General features: G+C 42.3%; 1 protein-coding gene across 1 annotated transcript in view; it reads right to left on the minus strand.

The window, feature by feature from the left end:
- Positions 1 to 4,005: 4,005 nt before the first annotated feature.
- Positions 4,006 to 20,385, minus strand: part of fat1b (FAT atypical cadherin 1b) — a 56,565-nt gene continuing 40,185 nt past the window's right edge. The window contains exons 23-30 of the mRNA XM_082956014.1: positions 19,140 to 19,459; positions 18,857 to 19,017; positions 18,563 to 18,716; positions 15,134 to 15,244; positions 14,577 to 14,865; positions 14,146 to 14,491; positions 13,762 to 13,878; positions 4,006 to 5,156 (exon numbers count right to left, since the gene is read on the minus strand). Coding sequence (XP_082812140.1) covers positions 4,978 to 5,156; positions 13,762 to 13,878; positions 14,146 to 14,491; positions 14,577 to 14,865; positions 15,134 to 15,244; positions 18,563 to 18,716; positions 18,857 to 19,017; positions 19,140 to 19,459 — 1,677 coding nt within the window. The 3' untranslated portion in view covers positions 4,006 to 4,977. The remainder of the gene's footprint in view (positions 5,157 to 13,761; positions 13,879 to 14,145; positions 14,492 to 14,576; positions 14,866 to 15,133; positions 15,245 to 18,562; positions 18,717 to 18,856; positions 19,018 to 19,139; positions 19,460 to 20,385) is intronic.

Here is a 20,385-nt window from a genome sequence, read left to right on the forward strand (position 1 = left end):
CACGTGATCGAAGCAATCTTGAAGTGTGGAATCCGATTCGTCGGACCAGCGTTGAACAGACCTGAGCGCGAGTGCTTTCTGTTTTAGTTTCTGTCTATAGGCTGGGAGCAACAAAATGGAGTCGTGGTCAACTTTTCCGAAAGGAGGGCGGGGGAGGGCCTTATCCTGTTAGGGCTAGGGGGCAGTATTGACACGGCTGGATAAAAAACATACCCGATTTAATCTGGTTACCACTCCTACCCAGTAACTAGAATATGCATATACTTATTACATATGGATAGAAAACACCCTAAATTTTCTAAAACTGTTTGAATGGTGTCTGTGAGTATAACAGAACTCAAATGGCAGGTCAAAACCTGAGAGATTCCTTTACAGGAAGTGGCCTGTCTGACCATTTCTTGAACTACTTTTCCATCTCTATCATTTACTAAGGATCTCTGCTCTAACGTGACACTTCCCACGTCGTCCATAGGCGCTCAGAGCCCGGGAAAAAACAGAATGTCGTCATTCCAGCCCCAGGCTGAAACACATTATCGCCTTTCTCAAGTGGCCGATCAAGGGACACTGGGCTTATGCGCGTGACCCGACCGCCCCCGCCTTTGGGATTTTTTCCTCTGTTTGCCGAAAAGGAGATTCCCTGTCGGAATATTATCGCTTTTCTACGAGAAAAATGGCGTAAAAATTGATTTTAAACAGCGGTTGACATGCTTCGAAGTACGGTAATGGAATATTTAGAATTTTATTGTCACGAATTGCGCCATGCGCGCGACACTTCTTTACTATTTCGGATAGTGTCTGGAACGCACGAACAAAACGCCGCTATTCGGATATAACGATGGATTATTTTGGACCAAACCAACATTTGTTATTGAAGTAGCAGTCCTGGGTGTGCATTCTGACGAAGACAACAAAAGGTAATCAAACTTTTATAATAGTAAATATGATTATGGTGAGTGCTAAACTTGCCGGGTGTCTAAATAGCGAGCCCGTGATGCCTGGGCTATGTACTTAGAATATTGCAAAATGTGCTTTCACCAAAAAGCTATTTTAAAATCGGACATATCGAGTGCATAGAGGAGGTCTGTATCTATAATTCTTAAAATAATTGTTATGCTTTTTGTGAACGTTTATCGTGAGTAATTTAGTAAAATGTTAGCGAATTCCCCGGAAGTTTGCTAGTTCTGAACGTCACATGCTAATGTAAAAAGCTGGTTTTTGATATAAATATGAACTTGATTGAACAAAACATGCATGTATTGTATAACATAATGTCCTAGGGTTGTCATCTGATGAAGATCATCAAAGGTGAGTGCTGCATTTAGCTGTCTTCTGGGTTTTGGTGACATTATATGCTGGCTTGAAAAATGGGTGTCTGATTATTTCTGGCTTGGTACTCTGCTGACATAATGTAATGTTTTGCTTTCGTTGTAAAGCCTTTTTGAAATCGGACAGTGTGGTTAGATTAACGAGAGTCTTGTCTTTAAATAGCTGTAAAATAGTCATATGTTTGAGAAATTGAAGTAATAGGATTTTTAAGGTTTTGAAAATCGCGCCACAGGCTGCCAGTGGCTGTTACGTAGGTGGGACGCAAGCGTCCCACCTAGCCCCATAGAGGTTAAATGCGTCACGGAGGTTAGAATAACAATGATCCAGGGTTTTGCCAGCCCGGGTTGCGCAATCGATATGCTGATAGAATTTAGGGAGCCTTGTTTTCAGATTAGCCTTGTTAAAATCCCCAGGTACAATAAATGCAGCCTCAGGATATGTGGTTTCCAGTTTACATAGAGTCAAATGAAGTTCTTTCAGGGCCGTCGATGTGTCTGCTTGGGGGGGAATATACACGACTGTGATTATGATCGAAGAGAATTCTCTTGGTAGATAATGCGGTCGGCATTTGATTGTGAGGAATTCTAAGTAAGGTGAACAAAAGGACTTGAGTTCCTGTGTGTTGTTATGATCACACCACGTCTCGTTAATCATAAGGCATACACCCCCGCCCTTCTTCTTACCAGAGAGATGTTTGTTTCTGTCGGCGCGATGCGTGAAGATAACAGGTGGCTGTACCGACTCCGATAGCGTGTCTCGAGTGAGCCATGTTTCCGTGAACGTTACAGTCTCCGATGTCTCTCTGGAAGGCAACCCTTGCTCGGATTTCATCTACCCTGTTGTCAAGAGACTGGACTTTGGCGAGTAGTATGCTCGGGAGCAGTGCGCGATGTGCCCGTCTACGGAGCCTGACCAGAAGACCGCTCCGTCTGCCCCTTCTACGGCGCTGTTATTTTGGGTCGCCGGCTGGGATCCGATCCATTGCCCTGGGTGGTGGACCAAACAGAGGATCAGCTTCGGGAAAGTCGTATTCCTCGTCGTAATGTTGGTGAGTTGACGTTGCTCTTATATCCAATAGTTCCTCCCGACTGTTTGTAATAAAACCTAAGATTTCCTGGGGTAACAATGTAAGAAATAACACATAAAAAAAAAAAAAAATACTGCATAGTTTCCTAGGAACGCGAAGCGAGGCGGCCATCTCTGTCGGCGCCGGAGTGTTACACACTCTACTTTGAGCCAGGAGAGATTGCTTTTGGAATTTTCAATGCTTCCTGACTGTCTAGCTTTCCTTTTGATGACTGTTAGCAAGCTGGACAGAGTGGAGACTATAAATGACTGTTAGTAAGCTGGACAGAATGAAGAGACTATGAATGACTGTTAGCAAGCTGGAAAGAATGAAGAGACTATAAATATAGGTCCATTATCATTTCTACACCGTTTTCGATTTGGTTTCAGTCATTTCAATGTCGATTGAGTTTTTGCTCAATTTCTTTTCTACAACCCTCTTGGCATTGTAATGGTTGATGTTGATGTAGATAGATTTCTTTGAGCACATGTCAAACTCTAGGCCTATTTACTCAAACCATCCAGCCCGCGGGTGTTTTGAGTAAATAGGCCTAGAGTTTGACATGTGCTCAAAGAAATCTAACTACATCAACATCAACCATTACAATGCCAAGAGTGTGCAAAGTTGTCATCAAGGCAAAGGATGGCTACTTTGAAGAATCACAAATATAAAATAAATGTAGACTTGTTTAATACTTTTATGGTTACTACATGAGTCCATATGTGTTATTTCATAGTTTTGATGTCTTCACTATTATTCTACATTGTAGAAAATAGTAAAAAGAAAAGAAAAACCCAGGAATGAGTAGGTGAGTCCAAACTTCTGACTGGTACTGTATATATATATATTTTTTTACATCTTTATTGAGCTCATTTATACAGGACTGAACAGAATGGATACAATATATTTGTTGTGTATCTCTGGCTTGCTGTAGTGTGATAAGATCCTATGGAAACAGAAGTATCTGCCATTCTATTTCTCACAGTGGGTTAACCTTGTGAAAAGAGCTATATTTTCCTTGAGAAACATGTAAACATAAACAACAGCTTCTAAAATGATTTTCCTCCAATGGAAACCGCATAAGAAGTAGAGGTGACCGTACTATCGACAGGCTAGATGGCCACCAGCAAGTCAAGTGCATCTGGTGAGGGGACGAGCAGCAGTCTTCCTTTGAAGCCCATGTATGCGTCCCAAATGGCACCCTATTCCCTACATAGTGCATTACACCCCTATGGGATTTGGCCAAAAGTAGTGCACTACATAGGGAATAGGGTGCCATTTGGGAAGAAGCCAAATGGCATCTCACAAGTTAAACTGGAGTAAATTACGTTTTTTGAAAGTGTTTTAAAGGAAAATGCTTCATTCTTTGATGAAAGTCCTATTCAGTCCCACTTTAAACATATCAGTCCGAAGTAGGAGTTAGAAACTGTTACCCCCTTTTTAAAAGAATGAGCTGGAGGTCGAAGAGAGGACTTTCCTCTCATCCTCTTCCCCTTTCCTAACTGATGATAGCAGGGTATGGCAGAACAGGATAGCTAATGCTAAAACTGTTTTGCTGTCCCTTCTGCTGACTGATCTGTATTCATTTAATAAAACAAACGTAACAGCAATGATTCAATGGCAGAATCGTTCATTTAAATGTTTATTGTACAGTACAATCAAATAGCTAATTCATATATAATCAGTATAAACCCAACATAAGCTTCATGCAATGCAATGTCACTGATAAGAATATGCAGACATGTATGGTATTTACAGTATTAGCCATTACAGATGGATGTAAGGTGTGAGCTTTTTCTTCTGAAATTACATAACATTCACTACACCTTTCCTGCAGTCAAATGACCAAATCGCCCTCTAGTGGCCTTATGGGTGGAATGTTATTAATATTTTTTATAATTTCATAATTAATAAACATTCTTTTACAAAACACGGCAAAAATCTCACGGTTTTGTTATATTTCAGTCTTCTGTGAAGTATATAAAGTGTAATATTGGGATGCAAACTCAAAAGTGTAATACATTTTAACTCTATATCTGACATGGTGTCTTCTTTTTTTAAAGCCCATAACCATGTTTAAGAGATGTATACTTTGGTTTCAAAGTAGATTTGATTAAGACTACCAAGATATGTTTCCAATAGAGAGCCAACGCTCTGATCATCAGGGTCTATCTCTGAATTCTCTAAGTTAAGTTTATAGTTTCAGTCGCCTGTCAGAGGCCTTGTGTCCAGAGGTTAGGGTGTGAGATAACCAAACAAGCCTGCTGGTCACTCTGACCCATGACCGCTTACCCAAGCATGACAGGTCAGAGCTGGAGGCATGGGAGACGGGCACACTGCCGCTGAGCTCCTATCCACAGCTCATGTCCAAGGGGTCACTCTGTGTCCCTATATGCACCCTGCTGACACCTGTGTTACTGCCTTGGAGCTTAGTGGGGTCTGTGGGGTAGAGGTGGTGCTGCTGGTGCTGGTAAATGCTTTCCCCCTGCTGGCTACAGGTGAAGTATGTGTCTGGATGGAGTCATCATAACTGCCCCTGAGGCCTAACAGGTAGGTGGACATCATCCAGATCCAGAGGAAAGAAATCAGTTGGTGGAGTCACTCTCAATGTCTATACCTCCTACATAGAAGTCAAGGTTGAGGAGCTCAGGGTCAGAGTCAGTGCAGGAGGGGGCGGGCTTTTCTATACATATACACTGCAACAGTTCCTGGTCTACGGGACGCTGAGCACTCGGCATCCAATCAGATGTGTCCCAGTGATAGCCTATTCGGGGCGAAAATGTTATCAGTAAAAAACAAGCATGCATGTAACAATGGTTCATATTTTGGCACAAATAAGCTGTGCATCGCTGTGAATGAGAAGTGATTTAGCTTTATAATTAGTACACAAATAGATTCTCTCAAAGTGTCTGTCTCCCCTTAGACAGAAATATACATACAGACATGCGAAAATCATCTCAGTAGTCTGTTACTGTGGCCATTGCTGGAGAATAGTCTGATAGGAGGTTTGGAGAATATAAACTGTGGATTATTATAAAGTGTCCAATCAAAAACTCTTATTTTGACCAATAGGTAAAATAATGTGTAGATACTCCACTAAGAAAACCAATGGTCCAAACCTTATGTCTCTCTCATAATCTCATAACCCTTGTAGGATGGCCAAGATTAGGGTCACAGTAACTAAACTCATCATCTGTCTTCTCCAATCAGGAGGACATAAAACAACATAGAGGTAAGACACAGTTGAAGTCGGAAGTTTACATACACCTTAGCCAAATACATTTAAACTCAGTTTCACAATTCCTGACATTTAATACTAGTAAAAATTCCCTGTCTTTGTCACAGGATCCAACGAAAGTGGCGCCCCTCCTCGGTCGGGCGGCGCTCGGCGGTCGTCGTCGCCGGCCTATTAGCTGCCACCGATCGTTGTTTCTGTGTCGTTTAGTTTTGTCTGTCTGTTCCGCACCTGTTTTGTGTATGTCATTAGTGGGGACTTATTTAATGTGTGTTTTCAGTTGGGATTTTGTGCAGGATTGTTTATTGTCCACGTTGTGTGATCGATAGTTTGTTTTTGTGAAAGGATTTACCGGGCTGCGCTCCTTGCCTTAGAAAGTGTATTTTTGTTTGTGCTGTACGGGCGCAGTTTACCAGTTACTGGAACTTTGTATAGCACCCTGTGCTTTTCGGCGTGTGAGTAGGATCATTAAAGACACTCACCTCCAACACCTCTGTCTCCTGCACTTGATTCCACCCATCCACCAGTCCAAGTCAAACGTGACAGTCTTAGGTCAGTTAGGATCACAACTTTATTTTAAGAATGTGAAATGTCAGAATAATAGTAGAGAGAATGATTTATTTCAGCTTTTATTTCTTTCATCACATTCCCAGTGGGTCAGAAATGTACATACACTCAATTAGTATTTGGTAGCATTGCCTTTAAATTGTTTAACTTGGGTCAAATGTTTTGTGTTGCCTTCCACAAGCTTCCCACAATAAGTTGGGTGAATTTTGGCCCATTCTTCCTGACAGAGCTGGTGTAACTGAGTCAGGTTTGTAGGCTTCTTTGCTCGCACACACTTTTTCAGTTCTGCGCACAAATTTTCTATAGGGTTGAGGTCAGGGCTTTGTGATGGCCACTCCAACACCTTGACTTTGTTGTCCTTAAGCCATTTTGCCACAACTTTGGAAGTATGCTTGGGGTCATTGTCCATTTGGAAGACCCATTTGAAACCAAGTTTTAACTTCCTGACTGATGTTTTGAGATGTTGCTTCAATATATCCACATCATTTTCCTACCTCATGATGCCATCTATTTTGTGAATTGCACCAGTCCCTCCTGCAGCAAAGCACCCCCACAACATGATGCTGCCACCCCTGTGCTTTACGGTTGGGATGGTGTTCTTCGGCTTGCAAGCCTCCCCCTTTTCCATCCAAACATAACGATGGTCATTATGGCCAAACAGTTCTATTTTTGTTTCATCAGACCAGAGGACATTTCTCCAAAAAGTACGATCTGTGTCCCCATGTGCAGTTGCAAACCATAGTCTGGCTTTTTTATGGCGGTTTTGGAGCAGTGGCTTCTTCCGTGCTGAGCGGCCTTTCAGGTTATGTTGATATAGGACTCGTTTTACTGTGGATATAGATGATTTTGTACCTGTTTCCTCCAGCATCTTCACAAGGTCCTTTGCTGTCGTTCTGGGATTGATTTCCACTTTTCGCACCAAAGTACATTCATCTCTAGCAGACAGAACACGTCTCCTTCCTGAGCGGTATGACGGCTGCGTGGTCCCATGGTGTTTATTCATGCATACTATTGTTTGTACAGATGAACGTGGTACCTTCAGGTGTTTGGAAATTATTCACAAGGATGAACCAGACTTGTAGAGGTCTACAATTATTTTCTGAGGTCTTGGCTGGTTTCTTTTGATTTTCCCATTATGTCAAGGAAAGAGGCACTGAGTTTGAAGGTAGGCCTTGAAATACATCCACAGGTACCCCTCCAATTGACTAAAATTAGCCTATCAGAAGCTTCTAAAACCATGACATCATTTTCTGGAATTTTCCAAGCTGTTTAAAGGCACAGTCAACTTAGTGTATGTAAACTTCTGACCCACTGGGATTGTGATACAGTGAATTATAAGTGAAATAATCTGTAAAAAATTGTTGGAAAAATTACTTGTGTCATGCACAAAGTAGCTGTCCTAACCGACTTGCCAAAACTATAACTTGTTAACAACAAATTTGTGTAGTGGTTGAAAAACGAGTTTTAATGACTCCAACATAAGTGTATGTAAACTTCCGACTTCAACTGTAGATATCAATTTTGAGACATGACATCTTAATATTTTAGTATACACTTTTCATATTAATGAGACATTTCTCAGAAAAACAGGTGTATCTCTATGAAATGTCAACAGAGCACTGAGCGTACCGCAAGCTATTTATTTTCAAAGTCTTTTACATTTAATTTACAACATATTCAAATAATGATTGAGAGACATTTTCATTAAAAACATTATTTTGATGAATTTATTCATACTATTTCTTCCACAAGATATAGTCCTGACCCAAATCTGGGGTTGCAACTCAAGCTGGCTAGTCGTTCGTTCTATCGGTTCGGTTGCCAGAGACGCGATCCAGTAGTTAAGTCTTTTTGTTCTAAATCTATGGACACAACGTTCCGTTGCCATGATGGCTGGCAATGTTCTTATCCCTTGCCTGCTACCTAATCAACTTTGACTAACACAGTCAGGGACTGCGGTTGAAAATTAGCCGGCTGGCTAAAACCGGCACTTTTACTGAAACGTTGATTAATGTGCACTGTCCCTGTAAAAATAAAATAAACTCAAATAAACATTGTAGCCAGAATAACAGTAAAGTAGCTGCATTTGTGTTTGTTTAAGCTGTTTTTCAGTGACTTTTTGGGGGATACATCCATAACAATGAGCTAATGTGTGATTTCGCCTGGCCTAGAAAATGTGCTCTCTTGCTGTTCACTGTTCAGAAGAGATAGCCAACTACACAGCTAACATAATAATTTCAAACTGAAGCCGGAATGACAACAGACTAGCTGCATTTTGTCTTTTTCTATTGACATTTCTTTGTATATATCCATAAAATGCTGATTCATGATTTCGACTGGCAGCGAAAAGCTGCCAGCCTGTCTGTTTCGTCCCGGCACCACATTCATTACCATAGAACAGCTGGAGACTGAATTTCAATATTGAAACAGACAGCAAGGTTATTACACATCTCCGCTGTTGAAAACCAAATGCTAGTCTAAAAGAAACGGGAGATAATGTCTAGATGCTTTTTAGAATGTAGATCTAGTATATAAAATGCCTGTCTGAGCTGATTAGACTGTGGATTACGCAGTCAGACAGAACAGAGTAAATCGGCTAAATCTATGACGTTAAAATGCCTGTGGTAACTTGTGGAATAGACACTGGCTGGAATGCATTTTTAACCAATCAGCATCCAGTATTAGACCCACCCGTTGTATAATTAAGCTTTTTGCGACCCACGGAAAAAACTTTGCAGACAACCACAGCATATAAAATCCTCAAAAGTCACTGTGAGAAGATATTGGTACGTATTATTGGATGTATTAGGTTACAAAATCCAACTTTAGGATACAATGTTAATGTATTTTAGAGAAAGACCTCACAGAATGATTCAGAACATGAACAATCATATTTGTCTTGGTAAAATGTATTTTATAACATAAGGAAGTGAAATTCCATCACCAAACACGTTTTCGACACCTAATAATTAGTGATTTCTCAACATCATTGTGAAATCTCCTCTGTATTAAATCAGATTAGAGACCCACAGGCCTTCAGCAGCACATTCAACGGTAAGATGTTATAGAGGGTTTATTTACAAGGCAGCACATTGTTAAACGGTCCTTTCGGAGTACAATTCTGCATTCGCTATGGTAAGCTAACAGAGCATGAGAGGAGAGAAGACAAGCACATCACCTCTGGTGTTTTGAAGATCACAAGCCTAGTAATGACAGCTGAGAGAGAAATAAAATATTTCACGTTTAAAATCAAGAGTTTATACTACAAAGAGACAATTTAACACCCATGGGAGTCAGTGTATTGGACTGATGCCTACTGAAGAGCATATACTGCATGTAAGGATATAGCCAGAACCACTGAGACCTAGTCAGAACCACTGAGACCTCTAGCCAGAACCACTGGGACCTCTAGCCAGAACCACTGAGACCTAGTCAGAACCACTGAGACCTCTAGCCAGAACCACTGAGACCTCTAGCTAGAACCACTGAGACCTAGTCAGAACCACTGAGACCTCTAGCCAGAACCACTGGGACCTCTAGCCAGAACCACTGAGACCTCTAGCCAGAACCACTGAGACCTAGTCAGAACCCCTGAGACCTCTAGCCAGAACCACTGAGACCTCTAGCCAGAACCACTGAGACCTCTAGCCAGAACCACTGAGATCTAGTCTGAACCACTGAGACCTCTAGCCAGAACCACAGAGACCTCTAGCCAGAACCACTGGGACCTCTAGCCAGAACCACTGGGACCTCTAGCCAGAACCACTGGGACCTAGTCAGAATCACTTACAGCCAACATTACCTCATCTACTGACTCCCTAAACACAATGATCTACTGACTCCCTGAACACAACTACAGTGGCTTGCAAAAGTATTCAGCCCCTTGGCACTTTTCCTATTTTGTTGCCTTACAATCTGGAATTAACATTTATTTTGGGGGGGGGGGGGGGGGGGGGGGGTTGTATCATTTGATTTACACAACATGCTTAACACTTTGAAGATGCAAAATATTTTTTATTGTGAAACAAACAAGAAATGACACAAAAAAACATAACTTGAGCGTGCATAACTATTCACCCCATCAAAGTCAATACTTTGTAGAGCCACCTTTTGCAGCAATTACAGCTGCAAGTCTCTTGGGGTACGTCTCTATAAGCTTGGCACATCTAGCCACCGGGATTTTTTCCCATTCTTCAAGGGAAAACTGCTCCAGCTCCTTCAAGTTGGATGGGTTCCGCTGGTGTACAGCAATCTTTAGGTCATATCACAGATTCTCAATTGGATTGAGGTCTGGGCTTTGACTAGGCCATTCCAAGACATTTAAATGTTTCCCCTTAACCTGTCTGGGATAGGGGGCAGTATTTTCACGGCCGGATAAAAAAACGTACCCGATTTAAACTGGTTACTACTCTTGCCCAGAAACGAGAATATGCATATTATTAGTAGATTTGGATAGAAAACACTCTAACGTTTCTAAAACTGTTTGAATGGTGTCTGTGAGTATAACAGAACTCAAAAACCTGAGAAGATTCCAAGCAGGAAGTGGCCTGTCTGACAATTTGTAGTCCTTCTGTTGCATCTCTATCGAAATTACAGTATCTGTGCTGTTACATGACACTTTCTAAGGCTTCCATTGGCTCTCTAAAGCCTTCAGAAACCGGATTGACGCGTCTCCTGTCTCTGGGCAGATAACAGCAGCTTAGTTTGTCAGTGGACTGCCTGGTGACAGAGAGACTGGAGATGCGCGTTCACGAGACCTCGCCATTTTTTTCTTTCCCTCTTTGAATGAATACAACGTTGTCCGGTTGGAATATTAGCGCTATTTTACAAGAAAAATAGCATAAACATTTATTTTAAACAGCGTTTGACATGCTTCTAAGTACGGTAAAGGAACATTTTGAACATTTTTGTCACGAAATGCGCTCGCGCGTTACCCTTTGGATAGTGACCTGAACGCACAAACAAAACAGAGGTATTTGGATATAACTATGGATTATTTGGAACCAAAACAACATTTGTTGTTGAAGTAGAAGTCCTGGGAGTGCATTCTGATGAAGAACAGCAAAGGTAATCCAATTTTTCTAATAGTAATTCTGAGTTTAGTGAGCCCCGACCTTGGCAGGTGTCTGAATAGCTAGCCTGTGATGGCTGAGCTATGTACTCAGAATATTGCAAAATGTGTTTTCGCCGAAAAGCTATTTTAAAATCGGACATAGCGATTGCATTAAAGGAGTTCTGTATCTATAATTCTTAAAATAATTGTTATGTATTTTGTCAATGTTTATGATGAGTAATTTAGTAAATTCACCGGAAGTTTTCGCTGGGTATGCTAGTTCTGAACATCACATGCTAATGTAAAAAGCTGTTTTTTTATATGAATATGAACTTGATTGAACAAAACATGCATGTATTGTATAACATAATGTCCTAGGAGTGTCATCTGATGAAGATCATCAAAGGTTAGTGCTGCATTTAGCTGTGGTTTGGGTTTTTGTGACATATATGCTTGCTTTGAAAATGGCTGTGTGATTATTTTTGGCTGGGTACTCTCCTGACATAATCTAATGTTTTGTTTTCACTGTAAAGCCTTTTTGAAATCGGACAATGTGGTTGGATTAACGAGAGTCTTATCTTTCAAATGGTGTAAAATAGTCATATGTTTGAGAAATTGAAGTCATAGCATTTTTGAGGTATTTGTATTTCGCACCACGCGATTCCACTGGCTGTTGAATAGAGTGGGACGCTAACATCCCACCTAGACCAGAGAGGCTAAACCACTGGAGTGTTGCTTTAGCAACAGTGGAGTGTTGCCACTGGAGTGTTGCTTCGGGTCATTGTCCTGCTGGAAGGTGAACCTCTGTCCCAATCTCAAATCTCTGGAAGACTGAAACAGGTTTCCCTCAAGAATTTACCTGTATTTAGCGCCATCCATCATTCCTTCAACTCTGACCAGTTTCCCAGTCCCTGCCAATGAAAAACATACCCACATCATGATGCTGCCACCACCATGCTTCACTGTGGGGATGGTGTTCTCGGGGTGATGAGAGGTGTTGGCTTTGCGCCAGACAGTGTTTTCCTCGATAGCCAAAAAGCTCAATTTTAGTCTCATCTGACCAGAGTACCTTCTTCCATATGTTTGGGGAGTCTCCCACATGCCTTTTGGTGAACACCAAACGTTTGCTAATTTTTTTCTTTCAGCAATAACTTTTTTTATGGTCACTCTTCCATAAAGCCCAGCTCTGTGGAGTGTATGGCTTAAGGTGGTCCTATGGACAGACACTCCAATCTCCGGTGTGGAGCTTTGCAGCGCCTTCAGGGTTATCTTTGGTCTCTTTGTTGCCTCTCTGATTAATCCCCTCCTTGCCTGGTCCGTGAGTTTTGGTGGGCAGCCCTCTCTTGACAGGTTAGTTGTGGTGCCATATTATTTCTATTTTTTAATAATGAATTTAATGGTGCTCCATGGGATGTTCAAAGTTTTGGATATTTTTTTATAACCCAACCCTGATCTGTACTTTCCACAACTTTCTCCCTGACCTGTTTGGAGAGCTCCATGGTCTTCATGGTGCACCAGATCTTATTTAGGGGCTTCACAGTAAAGGGGTGAATACATATGCATGCACCACTTTTCCGTTTTTTCATTTTTTTTCATTTCACTCCACCAATTTGGCCTATTTTGTGTATGTCAATTACATGAAATCCAAATAAAAATCCATTGAAATTACAGGTTGTAATGCAACAAAATAGGAAACATGCAATGGGTGAAGAATACTTTTGCAAGGCACTGTATCTCCTGCCTCCCTCAACATAACTATCTCCTGCCTCCCTAAACACAACTGTCTCCTGAAACAACTAGTGTAGTATAAGATAGGAATGATACCTTATTTTCCACAGTAAATACTGTGTGATTGAAGTCCTATGAGGGCTAAGGAGGGAGTGACAAGAGAAATCTAACATTAGCACACAATAAATTTACCAAATACTTCATAGGGTTAATACTCCATTGAGTAATAGAGTTGGAAATAAATAGATGGGAATTTAACCATATTTTTCAGAATAAACAAATGCTAATGGTATGGATTGGAACCACAGAAGCCACAAACTACACTTAACACAAGAGTTCAGGACAACAAAAGGATGTGCTCTTACACTTACAACAGGAGACTATCAGGAGACTGTCAAACTATCAGGAGACTATCAGTTGATTGCCAGTTTATCAGTACTGTACATGTAGATTGCCAGACTATCAGCAGACTATCAGCAGATTATCAAGAGATTGTAAGACTATCAGGAGACTATTGGGCTACATCCCACGTCGTCAATGTAAATGACAACTTACACTGTGCCCCCTGTTAAACCCTGACCTGGGGCTGTGCATAGATTTAATCCAAACTGGAGCTGAGACTAGAGAAAAGGAGAGGAAGAAGGACAAGTGACGTAAGAGAGAACACTCATTCAGAGGTATCATTACAGGTAGAAGGTGTTACCTAATAACATGCATTAGCCTGGATTACAGCACTTACACTGTGATGTCTCACCCTGTCATCTTGGGACGAGTAACGAAACCTACCGTTCTCATCTCCTGATCCTGACTGGTAGGAACAGAGGGACTCTGAGGCACTGCCACGGTTTTCCAGGTCTTTCCTAGATCTCTGAGTGGAGACCGGCTCCAGCTCCACTACCTCTTCTGGGGGAGACAAAGATACAAATCACTTATTCATCCTTATGACCCTCCTGATGAAGACAACATTGTTTGATTCACCATAAACACAAAGGTATCATACTGTACTGTACGTAAAGCCACATCAAATGTGCAATTTAATTTTGTTGTTTACAACAAAAATACATGCATGTTATCAAAGTAAAGCTGATAGGTCAAAATGTGAAAACTATGAATGGCAAAACAGTGTCTTCTCATTTCCTGCTCCCAGCCTCCAGTCATCTGCTCTCTCACCATCATAGTGGTAGTCCCAGCAGGGTTTCTGGATGGACTCCGTCTCTGAAGGGGTGTTGGAATGCAAACGGCGTGGCAGGGTGGGAGCCACACTGCACACTGCCACCCCTCTCCTCAGCATGGGCACGGGGTCTGGGTCAGGGGTGCTGTGCTCTGTGGGTTCCACTAACCCAAGACTTTCGCAGGAACCCTTGTTCAGGTTGTAGCGTGAGTTGCTGGGGTAACTAGGGGTGTAGGAGATAGGTCTAACTGGGATCTGTGGTGGAACGTCCAAGTAGACTGGGACTCCCCGGCTGGACTTGACCTCCAGGTAAGCTCTCCCAAAGAACTCTTTACCATCTTCATCCTTAAGGTTCAAAGTTCGAACGTCACAATTATTTGCCATATATTCAAAAATACAATCAATCACTTACTGACAACAGATATGATACCTCATATTCCTTAGATCTGTCCTGTTTGGCCCTCTTCCGGACGGCTACAAAGAGCAGCGACAGGCCGAAGATGGTGACCAGGAACAAGGCCAGTCCCAGGAGTTCCTCCAGGCCGATGGACCAGCTGGTGAACAGCAGCTCGTTCCTGACCAACACCTCGAGCTCACACTGCCGCCCAGCGAACCCCATCACGCAGCTACAGTTGAAGGAGCCGTAGGTGTTTACACACATACCTCCGTTAGAGCAGAGGCTCTCTGTCTGCATACACTCATCTACATCCCCAAGGCACCTGGGCAGAAGAACACTGTCCAGAGTCACATTCACATACAGCATCTATATGGAGTGTGTTCCAAATGGTCCCAATATAGTGCACTACTTTTGACCAGAGCTCTGTAGTGCACTATGTAGGGAATAGGGTGCCATTTGGGACGCATACATCCAGAACCTATATACAGTATATATTGCAGCTCTGGCACAGTGTGACATCATGGATGTGTCATACCAAACCCGGAGTGGAAGAAAGCGGGTTAGTGAGAGTAATGGATGTTTCTGCTTACCGTTCTCCCTGAAACCCCGGCTCACACTCACACACAGCCCCATCCAGACTGTCGATACAACGTCCACTGTTTCTGCAGGGGTTATCTTTGCAGTACGGACCAACCGCACACCTGGAACATAGACACGCTTTTTAACTTCCCATACATCATCTATTTTCTTCAGTTTTTCACCAACAACAACAATGCTATGAGAAACGTCCAACCCCACAGGATAGCAGACATGTGACTAACACTATAAGGTTCTATCTGCGCAAAGCATAGTTCAGAGAAAATGAGCATTAAAGTCACAGAACTGTTTTGTAGTGATTTCGTCCTTCATAACCCATTAAGGTCCTCACCATAAAGGTACAGTGCTTTCAGAAAGTATTCACACCTCTTGACTTTTTACACATATTGTTGTGTTACAGCCATATTTGAGCCACTGGCCTACATACAATACCCCATAACGTGGAATTATGTTTTCGAAAAATTAAAAGCTGAAATATCTTGAGTCAATAAGTATTTAACCCCTTTGTTATGGCAAGCCTAAAGTTCAGGAGTAAAAATGTGCTTAACAAGTCACATAACAAGTTGCATGGGCTCACTCTGTGTGCAATCACCGTTCAGCAGGACAATAACCTAAAACACAAGGCCAAATCTACACTGGAGTTGTTTACCAAGACAGTGAATGTTCCTGAGTGGCCTAGTTACAGTTTTGACTTAAATCTACTTGTACGGCAAGACTGAAAATGGATGTTCAGCAATTGTTGTCCGGACCTCTGGCAGTCTCTATGGAGGTGCCACAGGGTTCAATTCTAGGGCCGACTCTTTTCTCTGTATACATCAATGATGTCGCTCTTGCTGCTGGTGATTCTCTGATCCACCTCTACGCAGACGACACCATTCTGTATACCTCTGGCCCTTCTTTGGACACTGTGTTAACTAACCTCCAGACAAGCTTCAATGCCATACAACTCTCCTTCCGTGGCCTCCAACTGCTCTTAAATGCAAGTAAAACTAAATGCATGCTCTTCAACCGATCGCTGCCTGCACCTGCCCGCCCGTCCATCATCACTACTCTGGACGGTTCTGACTTAGAATATGTGGACAACTACAAATACCTAGGTGTCTGGTTAGACTGTAAACTCTCCTTCTAGACTCACATTAAGCATCTCCAATCCAAAATTAAATCTAGAATGGGCTTCCTATTTCACAACAAAGCATCCTTCACTCATGCTGCCAAACATACCGTCGTAAAACTGACTACCCTACCGATCCTTGACTTCGGCGATGTCATTTACAGAGTAGCCTCCAGCACTCTACTCAGCAAATTGGATGCAGTCTATCACAGTGCCATCCGTTTTGTCACCAAAGCGCCATATACTACCCACCACTGCGACCTGTATGCTCTCGTTGGCTGGCCCTCGCTTCATATTCGTCGCCAAACCCACTGGCTCCAGGTCATCGATAAGTCTTTACTAGGTAAAGCTACGCCTTATCTCAGCTCACTGGTCACCATAGCAGCACCCACCCGTAGCACGCGCTCCAGCAGGTATATTTCACTGGTCACCCCCAAAGCCAATTCCTTCTTTGGCCGCCTTTCCTTTCAGTTCTCTGCTGCCAATGACTGGAACGAATGGCAAAAATCACTGAAGTTGGAGACCCATATCTCCCTCTCTAACTTAAAGCATCAGCTGTCAGAGAAACTCACAGATCATTGCACCTGTACATAGCCCATCTGTAAATAGCCCATTCAACTACCTCATCCCCATATTGTTTTTTTGCTCCTTTGCACCCCAGTATCTCGATTTGCACATTCATCTTCTGCACACCTATCACTCCAGTGTTAATTGCTAAATTGTAATTACTTCGCCACTACGGCCTATTTATTGCCTTACCTCCCTAATCTTACCTCATTTGCACACACTGTATATAGATTTTTTCTATTGTGTTATTGACTGTACGTTTGTTTATTCCATGTGTAACTCTGTGTTGTTGTTTGTGTCGCACTGCTTTGCTTTATCTTGACCAGGTCGCAGTTGTAAATGAGAACTTGGTCTCAACTGTCCTACTTGGTTAAATAAAGGTGAAATAAAAATAAAAATGATCAACAACCAATGTGACAGCTTGAAGAATGTTGAAATGAATAAATGGCAAAATGTTGTACAATTCCGGTGTGGAAAGACTTACCCAGAAAAACTCACAGCTGTAATCGCTGCAAAATGGGCTTCTACAAAGTATTGACTCAGGGGTGTGAATACTTATGCAAATGAGATATTTCTGTGTTGAACTGAGGTCTGTGACTAGAGGGAAGGTTATATCTGGCACGGAATGTTAAAATAATTCACATTTCCTTAGAAAAGTACAGACATTTAATGATTATATAAAGAGAATAGCCTTCCTTCTTTCTAATCACATCATGAAATATATTAATTCATGTTCATCACACATTTCTTAAAGCGATAGCTCTCGAAAATGACAAATACACTATATCCTATGGATAACTAGCAGCATTGTTAAAGCTTAGCTCTGGATGAGTAAACTGATATGTGTGTCTGGTCTCTGACACCCAAAGTCAGTAAACTACTTGCTAGTTATAAATAAAATGTGGTAAGTTTGACATTTTTGTGAAATACCTCTACCTTGGTGTTTTTCGTATTGATATAGAACAAGACAAAAGCAGCAATGCCTCTCCTAAGGTCCTTAAACATGCCCTAAGGCACCTGTATTTATTAAGTACTGGGAAAAAGAGGGCCAGAACCTATGATATGAATAATCAAGGACTTGGGACTAGAACCTATGATATGAATAATCAAGGACTTGGGACTAGAACCTATGATATGAATAATCAAGGACTTGGGACTAGAACCCATGATATGAATAATCGAGGACCTGGGACTGGAACCCATGATATGAATAATCAAGAACTTGGAATTACAAGGTTCTACCTGTAAAATGTATAGTTTGGAGTTAATGAGTATTTTTCAAGTGCCAGAACTATTTTGTGATGTCTTCCTCTTTCATGACTCAATAAGTATATGACCTTACATACAGTTAATTTTGATTGGCAGCCCAGCTTTGTGTGATTGGATTGCAGATATAACCTTAAAGCATCAAGTTAAAAGGTGTTTGCGCACAAAGAACATTCAGATTTTGATTTTTTTTTTTTTGTAAATTTACTTTGTAACAAATCTGACAGATCTCACATGTAAAGGACCACCTAATGAGCAACTCTATGTGAATAACTCATTTTTTACCAAGATGTCAAATAGAATCTCAAGGTCACGATTGGTTATGTCCCAACTGGCACCCTGTTCCCTATACAGTGCACTACTTTCAACCAGAACCCTAAGGGTCCTGGTCAAAAGTAGTGCACTTCAAAGGAATAGGGTGCCATTTGGGACACATTATTCCAAATGTCAGTTCATAATGGGTAACTGCTCTATATACCGTGGTCCTGAGTACTGTCCTCTACACTGGCAGTAAAAATCCTGGTTGTCCAGCACACAGGTTCCTCCATACAGACAGGGGTTGGAGGAACAGGGGCTAGCTGCCACCTCACAGTGAGACCCCATGAACAAGTCACTGCATTTACAGAAGTAACCTGCAATAGAAACAAGTGTATAATGTACAAAATAATATATATAGGACAATAAGATGTTCGAGACCAATATGTTCTGTATAGACTGTGAATAGGACTGTATGGTGATTTATCTATGTCAATAAATGGTGTCTGTCTCCTACCTCCATGAGGCAGAGTGGAGCAGGTTCCTCCATTCACACAGGGCTGAGAGGAGCACTCTGGGACAGGGAGGGCCCCACAGCCTGGTGCTACCCCCACCACCTCCTCTACTAGAACATAGGCCTGGGCCTCGGTGTCCAGGTTCAGATCATAGCCATTAAACCTGACAAAATAAAATCAACAGTTATTTAGTCATTTCACAAGCAAGTTGGTCACAGATCACGTTACAATTTTATTTATTTTTTTAACAAAAAGGTTGACAAAAGGAAGGGAAACATCAAATACCTGACTGCCTCCATACAACCCTGTAGATCATGACTGTGAGAGACTGGCAAACGCTGTGAGGCTGTCTTTGCTGCCCTCTGCTGGTCAGATTCAGAAACACCACCCAGGAACAGGCTTCCGTCCAGGTTGAGGGAGCGGAGGGTGCCTGGTGCCGTGCCCGAGGCCGTGTAGAGCTGATCCAGAACCAGCATGGCATGGTTGCCGTTTACCTCAAGGGATACGGTGTGCCACTGGCCATCACTGACCTGGGCACTGTGGATGGAGACGATGCCTGGGCCACTGCCGCAGTCAAACTGGTACTGGAGCCTACCGTCCACTATCTGGGGGCAGGAGTGGGTACATAAAGATAGAAAATGGCTGTTAGGCCTGGGAATTTCCAGGGACCTCACGATACGATATTATCATGATACTTTGGTACCGATTCGATATGCATTGCGATTCTCACGATTCTATATACACTATATATACAAAAGTATGTGGACAACCCTTCAAATGAGTGGATTCGGCTATTTCGCCACACCCGTTGCTGACAGGTGTATAAAATTGAGCACACAGCCATGCAATCTCCATATACAAACATTGGCAGTAGAATGGCCTTACTGAAAAGCTAAGAAACCTTTCAACATGGCACTTTTCCAACAAGTCAGTCCCGGTCAACTGCATGTGCTGTTATTGAGAAGTGTAAACGTCTAGGAGCAACACGGCTCAGCCGCAAAGTGGTAGGCCACACAAGCTCACAGAACAGGACCGCCGAGTGCTGAAGTGCATAGCACGTAAAAATCTTCTGTCCTTGGTTGCAACACTCACTTCCGAGTTCCAAACTGCCTCTGGAAGAAACGTCAGCACAAGAACTGTTCACCGGGAACTTCATGAAATGGGTTTCCATGACTGAGCAGCCGCACACAAGCCTAAGATAACCATGCGCAATGCCAAACGTTGGCTAGAGTGGTGTAAATCTTGCCGCCATTGGACTCTGGGGCACGAGAACCACCTGCCCGAATGCACAGTGCCAACTGTAACGTTTGGTGGAGGAGGAATAACAGTCTGGAGCTGTTTTTCATGGTTCGGGCTGAGCCCCTTAGTTTCAGTAAAGGAAAACTTAACGCTACAGCATACAATGACATTCTAGACGATTCTGTGCTTCCAACTTTGTGGCAGCAGTTTGGGGAAGGCCCTTTCCTGTTTCAGCATGACAATGCCTCTGTGCACAAAGCAAGGTTCATACAGAAATGGTTTGTCGAGATCG

This window comes from Salmo salar, chromosome 09, assembly GCF_965601325.2.
Source record: "Salmo salar chromosome 09, fSalSal1, whole genome shotgun sequence".
Classification (NCBI taxonomy): Eukaryota; Metazoa; Chordata; class Actinopteri; order Salmoniformes; family Salmonidae; genus Salmo; species Salmo salar.